This window comes from Panthera leo, chromosome B3, assembly GCF_018350215.1.
Source record: "Panthera leo isolate Ple1 chromosome B3, P.leo_Ple1_pat1.1, whole genome shotgun sequence".
Taxonomy (NCBI): Eukaryota; Metazoa; Chordata; class Mammalia; order Carnivora; family Felidae; genus Panthera; species Panthera leo.
Genome location: NC_056684.1, coordinates 3,982,250 through 4,002,909, shown reverse-complemented (window position 1 = coordinate 4,002,909; position 20,660 = coordinate 3,982,250). Strand labels below are relative to the sequence as shown.

General features: G+C 47.3%; 1 protein-coding gene across 8 annotated transcripts in view; it reads right to left on the bottom strand.

Annotated features, from left to right (window-relative positions):
- The window catches only part of HOMER2 (homer scaffold protein 2), a 115,172-nt gene that overhangs the window by 59,578 nt on the left and 34,934 nt on the right, over window positions 1-20,660 (bottom strand). For all 8 annotated transcript variants that reach the window (XR_006203285.1, XR_006203286.1, XM_042940886.1 and 5 more), the window contains exon 2: window positions 3,531-3,687. Coding sequence is in view for 6 of the 8 variants with exons in the window: in XM_042940886.1 (XP_042796820.1) it covers window positions 3,531-3,687 (157 nt within the window). In the remaining 2 variants the exon portion in view is untranslated. The remainder of the gene's footprint in view (window positions 1-3,530; window positions 3,688-20,660) is intronic.

Sequence of the window (20,660 nt, the reverse complement as noted above, 5' to 3'; positions counted from 1 at the left end):
CAAGGTTGTGGACCTGATTGGCCAGGCCAACAGACAGAGGCAGGACCCAGGCCCTAGACCTGCCCGAGGTCTGAGGTGCAATTACCCACGCACCAAGACTCAGCCCCAAAGGCTAAAAAACATCTGACTGATCGGCCACCTTGGTTCAGATCAACATTTGGGATGAAAGGCCTAAAACAGAGCAGTGACTGCTATCTGTGTCCTATGTCCCAGTTCTCACGGCAGGAAACTTGCCTCCCCCCACCCCCACCTCTTCCCTGAGCGCTAATCACAGTAATTAAATGACTAAGGTCCCTACATGCCCACTACCCTGGGCCTCCTGCTCCCTCACAGGACACCCCCTTTTGCAGGACAGGCCCTGTCACGGTTCTCGTGCCGCAGGGGTAAAGTGGGAGCCCTGGGTGGGCTCTACGAACACCAGGAGGCCAGGCACCATAGGAGGGGTGGCCCAAGATCCTCGGGCTCCGTCTCTGAATTCCGGCAGTGTCCCATGGCCCAGGTTTCCAATTCCCACTCTGTAAGGGACCCCGCACCGAGCCTGAATTGGCTCCACTCTGCAGCCAGGGTGTCGGCCCCCCTGCACCCATGTGATTCCTCACACACCACTGGCACGTCCAGCTCACTCCCCACCACACCGTCCTGGCCCTTCAGGAGCTGCAGAGCTGTCTGATACAGTGGTGGACACTTTGACAAATTACTGAAAGCCCAGCTAATAGGACTAAAGCACTTTCTCTAAGAAAAGTGGTTTTATCTGTATTTACGCCCAGTATATCCTTGGATAACAGCTGACAGAAGGGTAAGCCCAGCTCAAGGACAGCAGATGAAGTGACAGCGTCTACAGATAAAATAAAGTGGGTCAGCTTGACTGGCCACCCCTATCAGAGAATCCTGGCAAGAATCAAGGGGATTCCAGCTCAAAAGCATAGAGAATCGGGGCGCCAACTCTGGCTCTGGTCATGATCTCATGGTTCATGGGTTCAAGTGCCGTGTTGGGCTCTGACAGCTCAGAGCCTGGAACCTGCTTCCGATTCTGTGTCTCCCTCTCTCTCTGCCCTTCATCTGCTTGCACTCTGTCTCTTTCTCTCTGTCTCTCAAAAATAAACAAACATTAAAAACAATTTCGGGGCACCTGGGTGGCTCAGGTCATGATCTCACAGTTCGTCAGTTGGAGCCCCACACCAGGCCCTACGCCGACAGCACAGAGCCTGCTTCTGAGCCTCTGTCTCCCTCTCTCTCTGCCCCTCCCCCGCCTTCACCCAAGGAAACAAAACCACTAATTCAAAAAGACGCACTCCCACGTTTACTGAGTGTGATTTACCACAGCCAAAAGCACGGAGGCAGCCCAAGTGAGCATCCACAGACGAATGGGTAAGGATGTGGTACGTGTACTCGATGGAATGTCACTCAGGCGTAAACAAAGGAACGAGGTCTTGCCATTTGTGACAACATGATTGGATCTAGAGAGTACGGTACGAAGTGAAATAAGTCAGAGAAACGCAAATACTGTATGATCTCACTTACATGTGGAATGTGAAAAAACAAAACAAATGAACAGAAAACAGAGAACAAACTCATGGTTGTCAGAGGAGAGGCAGGTGTGGGGGGGGTGGACGAAATGCGTTAAGGGCAAGCAGGAGGCCCAACCTTCCGGTTAGAAAATAAGTAAGGCATGCGGATGAAAAGTGCAGCACAGGGAACAGTCAATAATACTGTAAAAACGTTGTTTGGTGACAGGTGGTGACACTTCTGCTGAGCACGAAGTAACGCGTGGAGTCAGTGAGCCAGTATGTCATGTACCTGAAACTCACACAACATCGTATGTTGATTACACTTCAATTAAAAGAAAAAGACGGTCTCAGGACAAGTTGTGGCCATAAAACAAAACAGCAGGCATAAATGTGAGATACTTCAAAGGCAGATTCTTTTGACCAACTAAAAAGGGAATGAGTTTCTACTTTTTTTCTTTTCTTTTTTTAGCCCAAATGATTGGGAATGAAAATGGAGAGGTGGTTTAGAGGGCAAATAGGGGAATTCAGCTTCAGATACACTGACTTTCTTTCTTTTTTTTTAATAAGTGACTTTATTTATTTAAAATTTTTAAGTCAACTCTACGTCCAACGTGGGGCTTGAACTCATGACCCCAAGAGCAAAAGTTGCACACTCTTGGGGTGCCTGGGTGGGTCAGTTGGTTGAGGGTTCGACTTCGGCTCAGGTCATAATCTCATAGTTCATGAGTTCGAGCCCTGTGCCGGGCTCTATGCTGACAGCTCGAAGCCTGGAGCCTCCCTTGGATTCTGTGTCTCCCTCTATCTCTGCCCCTCCCCTGCTCATGCTCTGTCTCTCTCTCTCTCTCTCAAAAATAAATAAACATTAAAAAAAAAAAAGAGAGAGTTGCACGCTTTACTGACTGAGCCAGCCAGGCGCCCAGACAGACTGAATTTCTGGTGCAGCAGATAATGTAAATTGTAAAACTGTCCAGTGGGATGAACAGAGATTAAAAACAAACAAAAAAAATCATAAAGCATCAAATCTACTTTTTTTGTTAACTTGGTGATACTGCCGACATGCCTTCTTTATCCTGCTCCCATAGCAATGTGGCCAAAATATCAAGGAAGACAGCAGAATAATACAAGCATCCAGAAAAAAAAATGTATTTCAAGAAATACTACAAAATCTTATAATAAAATTCGACTTCCGGGAATAACACCACCAAAACCAGACTAGATATAACACCCAATGCTGGTAAGGGTGTAACACGTGGCATCTCGTGCGTGCTGGAAGAAGGGACTCTTCAGAAGGAATTTGGTCACGTCCATCATACGCCATAGTTAATATCTCGGCCTATAATATTACTTTCGGGAATCCATCCTAAGGAAATATCCACAAGAAAGCACTAGGTATGTGCTGAATGAGTGAGAGTATTTGTTGCATAAAGATGCTCATTAGGGGCGCCTGGGTGGCTCAGTTGGTTAAGCATCTGACTCCGGCTCAGGTCATGATCTCACGGCTTGTGAGTTCGAGCCCCGTGTCAGGCTCTGTGCTGACAGCTTGGAGCCTGGAACCTGCTTCGGATTCTGTGTTTTCCTCTCTCTTTGTTCCTCCCCTGCTCACACTCTGTGTCTCTCTCTCTCTCAAAAATAAATAAACATTAACAAAATTAAAAAAAAAAAAAGATGCTCATTATCTGTAACAGTAAAAAACTGGAAGCTACTTACATATGCAACCAGAAGGGGAGAGATTGAGAACATTACAGGACCTCAGTGGAGCCATTACACGGGCATTAAAACACCAGTTACAAAGCCAATGTGGTAACAGGGAAATCTTTTTTTTTTCTTTTTTCACTTACCATAATTTTAAATGAAAAAAAAAAAAAGCAGGCTGTGTGACTATACCAACGTCGTGATTTTAAAAGCAGCATTTGCGTTAAGCATTAGGATCCGGTGCACCCTTTCCCCTCCGCTTTCAAACCTATCTGCCTTTGATGAGAAGGAAGGAATGGAGGATGTTAAAATCAGCCTCTGGGGTGGTACCTTGGCTCCATCCACGCTGATGATGCGATAGCTGTTCCTGGTGACATCGTAGAAGTAGGAGACGGTGACCGCCTGCTTGCTTGCAGGCACCCAGTTCTTCTTGGTGCTGGGGTCGATCTGGAAGACGTGTGCCCGCGTGGTGAAGATAGGCTGTTCTCTGCGAGAGGAGAGAAGCGCGTGTGAGTTGAGGGAAGACGGCTTCGTGTATCGCCAGTGACTGCTGGCCCCCCCCCTGTGGCCCCCAGAGATTTTCATAGCTTATTGGCAAAGATACATATGCATGAGAACAATGACAATAAGAGGAAAAAGAGACCCCAGCAGAGGAGGCACTGAAACCCCGCACACTGAGGCTTCAGGGCGACTGTCCTAATGAACAATTTGCCTTAAATGCCACTCCTAGTCCGGTGTTTTGCATCCTGCCGCAGGCCGGCTCTTTTTCTGACAGCCCGTTGGCCTCTTGGGGATTTTGCGACACGTTTATTTTGGAGGATTCTGCCACCATTTTAGCATTCTGCAGTCCACTTGCAGCTTTGTTGTTCTATTTCTAGTGAGTACTTCTCAAATCCGCAGCATTTTATGAATGATGGCTTCATTCGTAATGGACTGAGCCTTAAAGTTTTGTTTCCAACTTATAAACCTTTCTGAGTTTTAAAGTCATGAAACCCAGCTCTTTTGCTATTCTTGCCTCCGTATCACTGTTGTTGCTTTTTCCCTCTGCACGTCTGTAAATTTTTAATGTGATTCTTTACATGTTTTTTTTTAATCTTTATTCATTTTTGAGAGAGAGACAAAGGCAGAGCGTGAGTGGGAGAGGGGCAGAGAGAGAGACACACACACAGAATCTGAAGCAGGCTCCAGGCTCTGAGCTGTCAGCACGGAGCCCGACGCGGGGCTTGAACCCACGCACTGCGAGATCATGACCTGAGCCGAAGTCGGATGCCCAACAGACTGAGCCACCCAGGCGCCCCTAATGTGATTATTAACCAAATGAGCACACTATCCAGGTTTCTTTCTGACAAGTGGGGAATTAATTCGATCTTGACAATAAGCATCAAGAAATAAGGCAGATGGATAAAAACCATAATGTATTATATGCAATTCATATTTTAAGGTATATGCCTCACAAAGTAAGATAAAAATCAAACATAGCATCATTGCAGAATATACCTAATTTTAAAGAAAGGGTCTTCAGGCAAACTGGCTCAAAAATCCTTAAGGTGTTCAGGGGCGCATGGGTGGCTGAGTCGATTAAGCATCTGACTCTTAATTTGGCTCACGGTTCATGGGTTTGAACCCCACCATCAGGTTGGGATTCTCTCTCTCCTCTCTCTCTCTCTGCCCTTTCTCTGCTCATGTATGCACACATGCTTTTCCTCTCTCAAAATAAATAAACTTAAAAAAAATCCTTTAAGTGTTTAAAATAACATGGGGCTAAAAGCCAGCAGGATGTAAAGACAGCCCCATCATTCATAAAATGCTACAAGTGTAATAAGCATTTACTAGAGATAAAAACAAAACCAAAAGGTAACTTCGGACGAGTTTTCAAAATCCCGACGATGCCAAAAGAGACAACATAAAACAGTAGGACGTGACAAATGGGTAAAAAAAAAAAAAAAAAATCAAAAGGAGAAAGTGAATTTTAAGTAGTCTGGTCTCTAGACAGAGTGGTTTCAGGCAAAGCAGGCTTTGAATCCATCCTGCCTATAGAAGGCTCATTACTGGAAAGAAAGCTCTTTCTTAGAAGAGAAACTTCTTCCTAGAAAAGCAATTTACTACTTGAGCCTCATGCAAAGAATACAGAACATCACCATGAATATCAGCATCGGCCATCGACTGTAGACAAATGCAGAAAGATTTTCATGACTGTTGTTCTGGGAGAATAAAAGCCAAGGGCATGCTATGCATGCCACCTCGATGCACCTGTTAATCGAGAGGCCAGCTTTCCAGAAGAACCAACAGAAGCATTCACTTCCCCCCCCCCCACACCGAAACCTCCCTTTTAGATCCCAGAGCAGGACATGTGCCCCTGGGGGTGTGGATTACTAGGACATCTGTCTTCCCTCAACCGTGATTAAGTTCACCCCCCCCCCCCCACCCATTCCCAAACTGACACCCTTCCAGCGGCAGGGGGACTGTGTGTGGAAACAAAAGGGATATTCTCATTGTAATTTCCCGCCTCTGCTGTCACCAGGGGCCAGCCTGCAGGGGAGTGTGTGCGCGTGCACCCGACTGCCAGCGCTGCTAATCACGTCCACGTGGGGAAGTCTGACATCTGGATCCCCCAGCTGTGCTGTCGGCCCCGGCACCATGTTTTGCAAATCATCTAAGCACAACACCGTAAAGGAAAACACTTGTTCACACGGCATTCTCGTGCATACGCAAGAAGAGGGGCTGACGGAAAGGGCAGAAACCACAGAAAAGGTTTTCAAAGAAATCATGCAACGTGTACACATATGCAATCATGGTACACACCTAAAACTCACACAGTGCGATATGCCAATTGTACTTCGATAAGAGAAAATAACCACACTGTGCTGAAGTCCGCGCCTCCCTGGCACCGAGGGGGAACAAGCGGGCAGGGGCCTGGGGGTCAGGCAGGAGCCCTCGCTGGGGAAGGGCTCGGCTTTCAGACTTGCCCTCGTGTCCTCCACACTGAGGAAGAGGGATTGGGTCCGGGCTTTAGCACTATTAGACCAGTGTTTTCTAACCCTCTGATAAAATTAGCTGGGGCACTTAATAAAAATACAAGATCCCTGGGCCGCCTGGGTGGCTCAGTCGGTTGAGCATCTGACTTCAGCTCAGGTCATGATCTTGCAGTCCATGAGTTCAAGCCCCGCGTCGGGCTCTATGCTGACAGCTCAGAGCCTGGAGCCTGCTTCAGATTCTGTGTCTCCCTCTCTCTGACCCTCCCCCGTTCATGCTGTCTCTGTCTCAAAAATAAATACACATTAAAAAAAAAAAACCAAGATCTTGAGCCCCAACCTACCCCACTCCCCACCCCCCAGAAACCTGGCTGTAGAGGGAGGAGTTAGGTAGGTCTATTTTTTTTTTTAAGTTTATTTATTTTGAGAGAGAGAGAGAGAGAATGAACAGGGGAGAGGCAGCTGGGGGACTGGGGGCCAGGGTGAGTGGGAGGGGACAGAGAATCCCAAGCAGACTCTGTGCTCTCAGAGCAGAACCCAATGCCAGGCTCAAACTCAGGAACTGTGAGATCGTAACAGGAGCCAAAATCAAGAGTTGGGCGCTCAACCGACTGAGCCACCCAGGCGCCCCTGGGTAGCTCTGTTTTTAACAAGAGCTCCAGGTGATTTTTACCCCCAAAGAAGCTGGGGAGATAGGCACATCAAACATAACAAGTGATCTAGATAAAAAGATGGAAAAAGTGACCCCACAGCCGGCATCTCTCCTCCAGAAAGACACAGCTAATTTTGAATGACACGGAATGACTCGAACACTTCCTCCCTCAGCCTGAAGGGGACTACGGTGACACCAAGAACAGGAACTTGGGGTGCAAAGGGTGGGGAGATGCACGGTGAGGCAGGAGTGCTCTGGGCAGAGACGGGGGTGCAGCTTGTGTGGCCAAGCAGTGATCTCCTGCAAGCACCCTGTGTCCCTGAGGCCTGCAGGAGAGAGGAAGTGAGGAGAGCAAAGCGAACAGAGGCGGGGTGGGAGGGACAGACAGACAAGAGACGGGAGAGCTCCTGACCAGGGATAAGCAAAAGAGGAGAGTCATGTGCATGGCGTGATTCAGGTCAAGGTGAACACACGGACAGGAAGATGCCCCAACTCCACATCTGCCCGCTCAGCTCTGGGGATGGGCCACAGCCATCGTGGGTCACCCTGGGGGCCCCACCCAGAACCCCAAGTGTGTCGGAAATGCACAGCGGACCCAGCTGGCCACGCCCTCAGTGGCTGCAGCCCGGCTCGCCGTGGTCAGGTCTCTGCAGGGCAGAGCGGGGAGAGCCCAGGACCTGCCTTCCTCAGTCCTGGGAAAGCCAGCCGGCCTGGTAGCAGCTTTACATCCAGGAAACTACCCACGATACTGAGATTTCCACGTGAATAACCAAGCCTGAGGCCAGGGGCAGTTCCATTTAATTCTTCTAAAATTCAAAAATCTAATGGTATTTTAAAAAAAGGCGGGGGGGGGGGGGGCAGGGAAGGATTGAAAAAAAAAGCCAGCAGTTAACATTAATGACTACTTACCATCTGCTGGGTTTGACATGTGACCTCTCCTTTAGGAGCACAGCAATTCTCGGCAGGGGGGGGGGGTGCACAGGTGGGGAAATGGGGGCTGAGAGAGGCCGAGGACCTGCCTTGGGCTACACTGTAAGCGGCAGACCTGAGATTTGAAGTAGGCTCTAAGTAACATGGTCACCCTCCCTCTTAATCATTATGCCACACTCTCTAAAATAATAGCTGTCTGCAAGAGGCAGCTTTGTTTTCTTTACTTTTTTTTTTAATGTTTATTTATTATTGAGAGACAGAGAGACAGAACATGAGCATGGGAGGGACAGAGACAGGAGGAGACACGGAATCCAAAGAGGGCTCCAGGCTCCGAGCTGGCAGCACAGAGCCTGACGCGGGGCTTGAACTCACAAACTGCGAGATCAAGACCTGAGTTGAATTTGGACGCTTAACCGACTGAGCCACCCAGGCACCCCTGCAAGAGGCAGCTTTTGATGTGGTTTCCAACCATCCCCACCTCCTGGTAATCACGCCTTTATGTAAGCCCCTTCCCTTGAGCACAGGACAGTGAGGGTGGGGGGAGGGAGGGTAACCTGTAACCTGCTTTTAACCAAAAGAATATGGCAAAGGTGATGGGACATCATTGTGCAAGTAAGCTACATAGGATCGTAGCTTCTGTCTTGCTAGCAGATTCTCTTGACTCTCTTGATGGCATTGGTGACGCAAGTCGCCGTGCTGGGGAGACCCCCAATTGCAGAACGGAGAGTGGCCTTCAGCCAACAGCCAGAGAAGAAATGAGGCTCTCAGTCCAACATGCCCGGGGAACTAAAATTCTGCCCAAACCGCTTAGAAGCTTGAGCTCAGATCTTTCCACGGTTGAGTCTTCAGATGAGATCTCAGCCCCCATTGACACCTTAATGACATCTCCTAAGAGACCCAGAGGATCCACTTAAGCCATGCCCAGACTCTAGATCCAGAGCAAGGGTTTTGTTTTAAGCTGCTAAGTTTGTGACAACTTATTGCACGGCAAAAGATAACTAATACATTGACCTTCATAGAAAGTTTACTATATACCACAAATCCTTACATCTTTATGGGCAAAATCCAGGGAGTCTATAAACCTGACTGTAGAATTCAGAAATGCAGACCCCAGCTCTGAGAGATCCCCTGAAAAAACGAAAATGCTGGAACTAGGGCACAGAAGTCAGTTCCTGTAAGTGTGCAAATCAGTATAAATAGAAAAATTCAAGAGAAGCAGAACTTTCCAACCCGGGAGGCCGCCTTTCCCTCCCAACAGGGAAAAGCTGAGGGGAGTGTGTATCAGAGAACAGAAACTACCTTCATACCCAATTTTATTCTCCTTTCTTTGGTGTTCCATGGTTAGGGAGTGTATTTCAAAAATACTCCCATTCGTTCTCCAGCGCTTTAAATAGAAAGCAGATGTTTCCGGATGGCAAAAACGTTTCTTTAGGCAGACAATATAACCTACTGTTCCCTCGCACAGTCTTTTTAGAGCTGAATAAACACCAACTGCTGCTCATTGAACACATTTTGGAACCTGACAGTAATTGTCCCCAAGAATAATTAGACACTCTGTGCAACATATGTATGTTTGGGATATGAAACCCACTCAGCAGAGACTCCCGCTTTGAACAATTCCTGGCTCCGTGTAAGATAATTCTGCAAAGAACTGGCAGGACCAGTTTTTGCAAGGAAAAAAAAAAAAAGAAAGAAAGAAAGAAAAATGATGTTTTAATGTATCATAATCCTTCACTGGCAATGCTCAGCTCCAGGCTTTTTTCTGAGATGAATCTGTAAAACCTCATGATTCTTATTATTCGTACTTCTGTTTGATTTGAATGAAAACAAAGCATCCAGGCATTACGTTACAGCTATTTAAACAGTTTCAGAGTCTCATAGGATGCCCTAACTAGTTTATCTACCTTGGGTCTTGAACCCCTGCAACACCACTCACACAACACCAAGAGAAAGGCCTGCCCTCAAGCTCAGTGGACAGTAAGGTAGGGTCTGCCCCGATGCAAACACCTTCCCCGGTTCTATGCTCCCTCGGACCCACTCCAGTTGTGCTAACGTGGTCTGCAAGCCCCCGGTGAGCCACCCCAGACGGCCCTGCTGTTTTCCTGCGGGCACTTCCGAATCACCTGCATTTCCAATGTGCATGTGCACGTGACCTGCCTCGAGCCCATACTTCCTCCCCTGCTTGGCTGGCCAGAAGCTTCTATTCATCCGTCAAGTCCCATCAGAGCACCGCGAGACGTCTCATCTGTGCCCCAGGACATGGGCTCGGGACTGAGCATCTGTCACAGGGACCAGCAGAACTGGCTCACTTGGCTCCTAGACTTTGCTCTAGATGGTTCATAAGGCCCTAGCTGGCAGTCTCAAATTTCCAAAGCCTAGCACACAGAGAGGGTAAAAAAGGAGATAACGGACAAAAGGTCCCTCTAGTGCATTCTTCCACGCAAAGACTCTAACTCATGGGCATCCCATGGTTCTACTTTCGTACAAAAGCCCCATAGTAAATATAACATAGTAAAGTGATTGTTGTTTGCAGATAATATGACTGCACACCTAGAATACCCAGGAGAATCAGCTGAAAATCAAGTGAATATGAATAATAAAATTCAGCAAGATGACTAATTATAAAATTGTCAAAAAATAAAACCAACAGCCTTACCACATAGGTGATATAATGGGTTTTTTTTAAAGATCCCATGAACAGTAGCAACCAAAAGCATACCATGTGTAGGAATCTATTGAAGAGGTATGCACAAAGTGTATTTAAAAAAAATTAAGAACTTCTAGGGGAATCTGGGTGGCTCAGTCAGTTAAGCATCTTGATTTCAGCTCAGGTCATGATCTCACAGTTGTGGGATCGAACCCAGGGTCAAGCTCTGCCCCAAGCATGGAGGCTGCTTAAGATTCTCTTTCTCTTTCTGCCCCTCAACAAAATTAAGAACTTCTTCTTTTTTTTTAATTAAAAAAAATTTTTTAATTTATTTTTCAGAGAGACAGAGCATGAGCAGGGTAGGGGCAGAGTGAAAAGGAGACACAGAATCCAAAGCAGGCTCCAGGATCCGAGCTGTCAGCTCAGAGCCCAACACGGGGCTCGAACCAACAAACTGTGAGATCATGACCTGAGCCAAAGTCGGACGCCCAACTGACTGAGCCACACAGGCATCCTAAGAACTTCTAAAGGCACACAAAAGCAAACTTTAATAAGACACATTCTGCTCTTAAATAGGACAAGTGAACATAAAGCTGTCTATCATCCCTAAATTAATACATACATTTGTCACAATTATCAACAGGAATATATTTAGAACTAGATAGGGTTATTCATGTGGAAAACTCACCGTATGAAGACAGCCAAGCAGATTCTGAAAATGAAGAGCAATGAGGAGATTCAGCCCTATCAGATATTGAAATATATTATTATAAAGTTACAGCCCATGTAACAAGGAGCAAAGAAACACATTGATGCAACAGAACATTGTTAGAAACAGAAGTCCGAGTGGCACAAAAACAGGCACTCAGATCAATGGAACAGAATAGACAACCTAGAAACAGACCCACAAACGTATGGCCAACTAATCTTTGACAAAGCAGGAAAGAATATCCGATGGAATAAAGACAGTCTCTTCAGCAAGTGGTGCTGGGAAAACTGGGCAGTGACATGAAGAAAAATGAACCTGGACCACTTTCTTACACCAGACACCAAATAAACTCAAAATGGATGAAAAACCTAAACATAAGACAGGAGGCCATCAAAATCCTAGAGCAGAAAGCAGGCAAAAACCTCTTTGACCTTGGCTGCAGTAACTTCTTACTCAACACGTCTCCGGAGGCAAGAGAAACAAAAGCAAAAATGAACTATTGGCACCTCATCAAAATAAAAAGCTTCTGCACAGCGAAGGAAGCAATCAGCAAAACTAAAAGGCAACTGACAGAATGGGAGAAGATATTTGCAAATGACACATCAGATAAAGGGTTAGTATCCAAAACCTATAAAGAACTTATCAAACTCAACACCCAAAAAACAAATAATCCAGTGAAGAAATGGGCAAAAGACATGAACAGACACTTCTCCAAGGAAGACATCCGGATGGCCAACCGACACATGAAAAAATGCTCCACATGACTCATCATCAGGGAAATACAAATCAAAACCACAATGAGATACCACCTCACACCTGTCAGAATGGCTAACATGAACAATTCAGGCAACAGCAGATGTTGGTGAGGATGCGGAGAAAGAGGATCTCTTTTGCATTGTTGGTGGGAATGCAAGCTGGTGCAGCCACTCTGGAAAACAGTACGGAGGTTCCGCAAAAAATTAAAAATAGAACTACCCTATGACCCAGCAACTGCACTGCTAGGTATTTATCCAAGGGATACAGGTGTGCTGTTTCGAAGGGACACATGCACCCCAACGTTTACAGCAGTGCTATCGACAATAGCCAAAGTATGGAAAGAGCCCAAATGTCCATCGATGCATGAATGGATAAAGAAAACGTGGTATATACATACAATGGAGTATTACTCGGCAATCAAAAAGAATGAAATCTTGGCATTTGCAACTACATGGATGGAACTGGAGGGTATGATGCTAAGTGAAATTAGTCAGAGAAAGACAAACATCATATGACTTCACTCATATGAGGACTTTAAGAGACAAAACAGATGAATATAAGGGAAGGGAAACAAAAATAATATAAAAACAGGGGGGCTACAAAACAGAAGAGACTCTTAAATATGGAGAACAGACAGAGGGTTACTGGAGGGGTGGGGGGAGGGGGACGGACTAAATGGGTAAGAGGCATCAAGGAATCTACTCCTGAAATCATTGTTGCACTGTATGCTAACTCATTTGGATGTAAATTAAAAAGATAAAATTAAAAAAAAAATTTTTTATAAAGGAAGAAACAGAAGTCCAAGGAATTAATCATGATGCAGGCGGAATCGCTCATCAGTGGGGGCGCGGGACTCACTCCCCGTTACCCCATGACGACAAGGGATTAGGGGCTCCCTGGGGTGAACGTGCACCTGCTGATGCTAGCCAGAAGTCTCTGTCCTCGCCTGGTCTGAGCACTGACAAGCGGGTCACAGGGGACCCATTCTATTCAAGTTATTTCTGCCTGCCCCCAAACTGCCCGGATTAACAAACCTGATAAACGAGAGATCTCATGTAAGTCACATTTGTCACAAACCCTCCTCCTCCACCGACTGGGGATTCCCTTTTTGGGTCACATTTACATCAGAGATGAGGCAAGTGACCCTGATGAATGCTGGCAGGCTTTCTTAATAACACTGCCTTATATCCCCGAGGGCTTGACGGTTTTCTGGGGCTCTCCGCACACATTCTCGGTGGGTCCCCCTGTGATGTGGGATTGACGAAGTTCCAGGACTGGTTCACAGGCTGTGGGCTGCCCCAGAGGGACAATCGGATCCACTCTGGGGAAGGGTCAGGAGTCTCCGAGAGGGGTGGTGGTCCCGAGCGGCGGGTGGGGATCTCGCCAGTGAGGAGAAGAGGCAGAGTTTCAGAAAAGCAGAGCTGGTGTGGGAGTCAAATACGTGCATGGGGTAGGGTGGGGGGCTTCTCTGGGGTGCAGGGTAGGAAAACAGGTTATGGGAAGACAAGACCAAGGGCAGGATTAAGACAGAAAGTACAACAAAACTCACTCGGCTCTCAACTGAAAGGGACACGAGAGAAGCTTCTGGAGTGCAAGAGATGTTCTCTATCTTCATCTGGGTGATGGATGTGTGGTTGTGCTCACTTTGTGAAAACTCCCTGAGCTGGGTTTTACACTTATAATTTATGTATGCACTTTTTTGTATGTATAACTGAAAAAATTTACTTTAAAAATGTGTCATAGGCAAAACTGACAAAAAGGATGATACCCCAGAAATAAATCTTGTTAAAGAACTGTTGGGAAAAAAAGAAAAAAAAGCAAAAACACCTCTCTGAAAACTCTAAGACGCTGATGAACTACCCTACGACCTAGCAATCGCACTACTAGGTGTTTATCCAAAGGGTACAAAAATGCTGATTTGAAGGGGCACATGCACTCCAATGCTGTTGTTGTTGAGAAAAAGAGAGAGAGAAAGAGCACAATCAGGGGAGGGGCAGAGGGAAAAGGAGAGAGAGACAATCCCAAGCAGGCTCCACGGTCAGCGCAGAGCCCAACATGGGGCTCAATCCCACGGGCGCCAAGACCACGAGCTGAGCAGAAATAAAGAGCCGAATGCTCAACCGACTAAGCCACCCGGGCGTCCCACACTCCAATGTTTACAGCAGCATTATCAAACTATGGAAGCAGCCCAAGTGTCCGTCGACAGATGAACGGATAAAGAAGGTGTGGTATAAACACAATGGAGTATTACTCAGCCACAAAAAAGAATGAAACCTTGGCATTTGCAACGACACGGATGGAGCTAGAGAGGGTTACACTAAGCGAAATAAGTCAGAGAAAGACAAACACCATGTGATTTCACTTATACGTGGAACTGAAGAAAGAAAATAAACAAAGAAAAAGAGACAAGCCAAGAAACAGACTCCTGACTTTAAAGAACAAATTACTGGGTAGCAGAGGGGAGGTGGGTGAGGGGATGGGTAAAATAGGGGATGGGGATTAAGGAGTGCACTAGGGGCGCCTGGGCGGCTCAGCTGGCTCAGCGTCTGACTTCGGCTCAGGTCATGATCTCTCAGTTTGTGAGTTCGAGCCCCGCACGAGGCTCTGTGCTGACCGCTCAGAGCCTGGAGCCTGCTTCCGATTCTGTGTCTCCCTCTCTCTGCCCTTCCCCTGCTCGTGCTCTGTCTCCCTCTCTCTCAAAAATAAACATTAAAAAAAAAAAAAAAAAAAAAGGAGTGCACTTGTGATGAGCACCAGGTGGTGCATGGAAATGTTGAATTACTCTATTGTGTATCTGAAACTAATATTACCCCGTATGTTAACTGGAATTTAAATAAAAATTAAAACAAAAAAAAAGAAATGGTATTCTCTACCCCAGACTGCTGGACGTCACCTGGGAGCTGTGAGTACAGCAGTGTCCGTCACTGGAAGCACACGGGAGCGAGCGACCCCCACTTGCAAACTGGCCTTCACATCGATGGGCGCCTTCTGTTCACATTCTGTCTCTGGAAGGTCACACTGTCTGAGGATTTTGACACGTATTCGTGATTTTATTCCGTTATGTGGCATACCGAGGGAGCATTTGTGCTATCAAAACTCACCCCGTCTGAATCTATCAGGAGAAAAGGGAGTTCTAAACAAAAAAGCAGAGTTCTGTGATTCATGTACTGCGAACACCAAGCCAAGGATCGGAATACGTCCAAGTGATGATTTCTAAAAAGCCAGGTGGCAAGCTGCCCAAGTCCTAACGATTAACGAACCCTGGGACAGCTAATTCAGGAGAGCACAAAATACTGCCGAAGCAGCAGTTTCTCTTCCCTTCGCTATGATGCATCTGCGCACAGAGTCCCATATTACACCGCGATGGAAACAAAATACAGGAGGCTGCACGCCACACCTGGTATGAGGATATGACTTGGCAACATTATGCCCGATCACGGCAGATGGGATCTTTCTTAAAGGACGGGAAGAACGGCGTTCTCAATTTTAAATTTTTTTTTTTTAACGTTTATTTATTTTTGAGACAGAGAGAGACAGAGCATGAACGGGGGAGGGGCAGAGAGAGAGGGAGACACAGAATCGGAAGCAGGCTCCAGGCTCCGAGCCATCAGCCCAGAGCCCGACGCGGGGCTCGAACCCACGGACCACGAGATCGTGACCTGAGCTGAAGTCGGACGCCCAACCGACTGAGCCACCCAGGCGCCCCAGCATTCTCAATTTTAAATGCTGAGGGCTTTTTTATTGGTCTATAGTACAAATGGGGAGAATGTGGAGTGACAGCTAATGGGTTCTGGGTTTCTTTTTTTTTTTTTTTTTTAACATTTTTTTTAAGTTTATTTTGAAAGAGAGAGAGAGAGAGAGACACGGAGGGAGGGAGGGAGGACAAGCAGGGGAGGGGCAGAGAGAGAAAGAGGGACGGAGGATCCGAAGCGGGCTCTGAAGCAGGCGCTGTGCTGACAGATCTCATCTGAGAGCCCGACGCGGGGCCGGAACCCATGAACTGTGAGATCTTGACCTGAGCCGAAGTTGGACACTTAACCGACTGAGCCACCCAGGTGCCCCACATGGGTTCTGGGTTTCTTTAAGGAGGGACAAAAATGTTCTAAAATTAGATGGTGTGGATGTCTGTGCAAGTTCTGAATATTAAAAAAAAAAAAAAATCAATGAATTGTGTATTTTATATAACTGAATTGTACCATACCCGAGTCAAACTGCGATACCACTGCTTTGGGTTTTTTGTTTGTTTATCGGTTCGGTTTTGTTTCAACATCAAATGTGGAAGAAAACAGGGAGAAGGACGCCCCAGAGGCCGAGTTTTCTGGCTGGGGCAGTTGAGGGATGTCCGCACTGTGCTGAGCACCTTGCCCGCAGACCATGTGGCCGAGACGCTGGAAGGCCGACGGGCTCCGTTTTCGGGGTGACGCTGCGGGGTTAGACTACGCTGGGGAGCCCACTGGGTCGACGAGAGCACTCAGAACGCCCACGGGGAGAAAGGAGGACACAGACAACGGAACCAGGGAGGCAGCAGCAAAGTCCTGGAGCTCAAAAAAAGTCCTCGGGGTCACCCCACAACCATCTGGTTTCGCGTCTATTGAGAGTTACCACGCACCCCACCTTTTCTGGGAAAGGAAAGCAAAACGACAGATATCTGAACGGTGGACTGAAAAGATTTAAGTATCTTCATTTGTCTCAGGGACATGATAGGGTTGGATTTTATCTCATTTCTGTCCCGTCAGGGGACAATGTTGAGAAAGTAGAGGGGCTCCTTCAAACTTCAGACTGGGTGGTCTCTCTTCCTACGAGGCAGGAGGGGGACCAGGCGAGGGCCCTGGAGCAGGGGCTGCTGGCCCTGGCCGTGGGACCTGGGACGAGTCCCCTCACTCTGAATATAACGATGCAGGGAACATGATCCCTTTTCCACCTTAGCTCCACTCGCCCAAACAGAACCTAGCTGTCTCTCCTGTGATCATCAGATTCAACAAAAAAATCTTCAAAAAGAGTGACTGTGTGCTTTCACAATTTAAAAAACGTTTTCAAGTTTAAAAAATGTAGGAGTCTGAGACTGGTTTTCTCCTTTACTGGTCAATTAGTCTGAGTTCTGGCAAACTGCTTGAATGGTTCATCATTTCCCCTTCACGTTCCTGGGGAGCAAAGTCAGTATTCTAGGACCGGCTCAAGAAGCCAACCCTCGCTGAATGCGTGGCTACTCCTCTGAATTCGGGTTTGGGAGGAAAAAAGCTATTGTTATCTTAGGATTCACTCCTATTTAAAATTAAAACTGGGGGGTGGGGGGGGAGGCGGCGCCTGGGTGGCTCAGTCAGTTAAGCGTCCAACTACAACTCAGGTCATGACCTCGTGGTTTGTGAGTTTGAGCCCCACGTTGGGATCTGCACTGACAGCTCGGAGCCTGGAGCCCGTTTCAGATTCTGGGTCTCTCTCTGCCCCTCCCTGTTCATGCTCTATCTCTATTTCCTTAAAATAAATAAACATTAGGGGCACCTGGGTGGCTCAGTCGGATAAGCGTCCGACTTCGGCTCAGGTCATGATCTCACAGTCCGTGAGTTCAAGCCCCGTGTCGGGCTCTGTGCTGACAGCTCAGAGCCTGGAGCCTATTTCCGATTCTGTGTCTCCCTCTCTCTCTCTGACCCTCCCCCGTTCATGCTCTGTCTCTCTCTGTCTCAAAAATAAATAAACGTTTAAAAAAATTTTTTTAAATAAAAAAAGAAAATAAAAAAGAAAAAAAGAAAAATAAATAAACATTAGAAAAAATTAAAAATAAATAAACAAACAAACAAATAAATAAAATTAAAACTGGGGGGTTGGGCGCCTGGGTGGCTCAGTCAGTTAAGCGTCCAACTTCAGCTCAGGTCATGATCTCACAGTTTGTGGGTTCGAGCCCCGCCTCGGGCTCTGTGCTGACAGCTTAGAGCCTGGAACCTGCTTCAGGGTCTGTGTTTCCCTCTCTCTCTGCCCCTCCCCGGCTCAGACTCTGTCTCTCAAAATAAATAACATTAAGCATTAATAATAACATTATTCTTAACATAATAATAAACATTAAACATTAAAAAAATAAAATTAAGGTGCAGACATACCTCAAAAGCACATTTGTGATGTTTCCATTTACACTATCAATTGGTCTCTCAGGCTATCAGATATTTTACGTATTACAAAAAACTGTATCTAGAAAAACAGGTGGCAATTATAGAGGTGCCAGATTTGGCAAGCACACGTGTGCGCGTGCGTGCACGTGCGTGCACGCACGCACACACACACATACACACACACAATACAGGATTTCTGGCTAAATTTAAATTTCATATAAACGGATAGTTTTTACGTTATTGTTATCGAGTTGTAATTCAGACACCATAACACTCCCCCTGTGCACAGTTCCAGGGGTCTTAGCTGATTCGCAGGATTGTACAGCATCACCGCTCTTTCATTTCAGAGCATTTCCGTCACCCTCCCCCCAAATCCCGTCCTCACTTCTCCCATTGTCCCTCCTCCCAGCCCCAGGCAACCGCTCATCTACTTTCTGTCTCCATGGATTCGCCTGTTCTGGACATTTCATATAAATCCAATCATACGGTGTGTGGCTTTTTTCACGGAGCACAGTGTTTCCAAGGTTCACCCATATTGTAGCATGCATCGACACTTCACTTTTTGGCTGAACGTTCATCCGCTGTATGGATACGGACACATTTTGTTTCCCCGTTCATCGGTGCAAATGCAAATGTGCATTTGCATCGTTTCCACCTTTCGGCCCTTATAAATAATGCTGCTAGGAATTGCTTGTGTACTACGTTTACGTGCGCATGTGTGTTCTTGGCTCTGGGTACATACGCATCTAGGAGTGGAACTGCTGGGTCACAGGGTAACGCTATGCTTAACTCTTTGAGGAGCCGCCCGGCTGACTTCCAAGAGGCCGCACCATCCTGCGGCCCCCCCAGCAGCATAGGAGGGTTCCGATTTGTCCACCTCCTGCCCAGCACTTGTTACTGCCTTTTTGAGGTGTTTTTTTTAAATGGTTTTTGTTGTTGTTGTTAAGTTTATTTATTTATTTGAGAGAGAGAGAAGGAGCACAAGCAGGGGAAGGGCAGAGAGAGACGGGAAGAGAGAGAATTCCAAGCAGAGAGCTTGCAATTCAGAGAGCCTTCTGCTGAGAGAATGGAGCCCGACACGGGGCTCCCACTCAAGAACCGTGAGATCATGACCTAAACCGAAATCAACGGTCAGACATGGAACCACTGGGCCGCCCAGGCGACCTGTTATTGCCTTTTTGATTACAGTCATCCTAGTGGGTGGGAGTAGAGGCTAACAGATACTTAGCACATTCTAGAAGGACACTCATGGACATCCACCCCGAGGAGACAGAGGTGTGCCTACTCCACTGCCTTTCTTGGTTGCTGGTGACCAAGGAAGGAGCCAGACTGCCTATTTCAAAGTCTCTTATTAGCAGGAGAATTTTTTGCATGCTTTTAGAAACACGGAAAACACAGAGAGGCAGGGTTTAGAGAGTGCCAAGAAAGGAGTTCAATAAACAGTGCAGCCAATGGTTTTTCCATGAGGCAACCTGGGGACACGCAGGCCAACCTGTAGACGGCGGGGAGGCCTCATCTCAAGGCTAGGAAGATGCCCTTCCGGGTGCTGCCATTCTCTGCTGGTCTGGAGTGGCCTGGACAGAGTTACAGCTCAGCATATCCCTGTGCCCTGGGGAGGGAGACTGACAGAAGCACCCAGTGCTCAGGGAGCACCTCCACTTTTCTTACTTTGCCTCTAAGTTACTCTGACCATCGTGTGGAGGCTTGAGCCGCAAGGAGAGGAGAGCTCCAGATCCTTCTAGAACCTCCCTTTTGCAGCTGGAAATGCCCCAGCTGCTCCTGGCCAAAGGTGCCTGCCAGCAGGGCCCAACAGTCTAAGCGGGGACCCACAGCCCAGAGCACACAGCCCTCCCGTCCCCTCATCTCGGCAACTGTCCTCGCTTCTGGTATTTCATCCCGGCAAGTAGCACTCAGGGGCCACCTTCCTTAGAGACACAGAAGCCACTGCTCGGAAGAGTAAACTAAGGACAGACGGACGATCACACAGCCAAGCTGTGCAGCCTCAGGAACCAGGTCTTGCCCCCGCCCCTGCCTGGACCCCTCGTCCAGACTCCCACGTTCAGGGTCCCCGCGCAGCACAGTCCCTCAGCCTGGTGCCCTGGGAGGTCTCAGCTGCCATCTCTTTTTTCACCATTTATTCACAAAGTGTGCAGAGCACGTGGAAAAAGATTTGCTCCAAAAAGTTAAACGTAGAATTATCACAGGACCCAGCAACTCCACATCTAGGCACACACGCAGGAGAACTGAAAGCAGGGATTCCAACAGACCCTCGTACCCCAGTGTTCACAGAAGCGTTATTCGCTTCAGCCGAAAGGAAGAAGCAACCCAGTGTCCACAACCAGATGAGTGGATGAACATATAACGGAACAGTATTTAGACACAAAAGGGACGCAGTCCTGACACATGCTACAACACAGACGAGTTCTGAAAACGTTATGCTAAGCGAGACACAACAGGCTAAAAGACTGTGGGGTGCCTCAGTGGCTCGGTTGAGTATCTGACTTGATTTCGGCGCAGGTCATAATCCCAGGGTGGTGGGATCGAGCCCCACATCGGGCTCCTTGCTGCGTACGGAGTCTGCTGGGGATTCTCTCTCTCCCTGTCTCTGCCCCTCTCCCCTGCTCATTTTCTCTCTCTCAAAACAAAACAAAACAAAACTGTATGATTCCACTTATGTGAATCAAAAAGTCAAG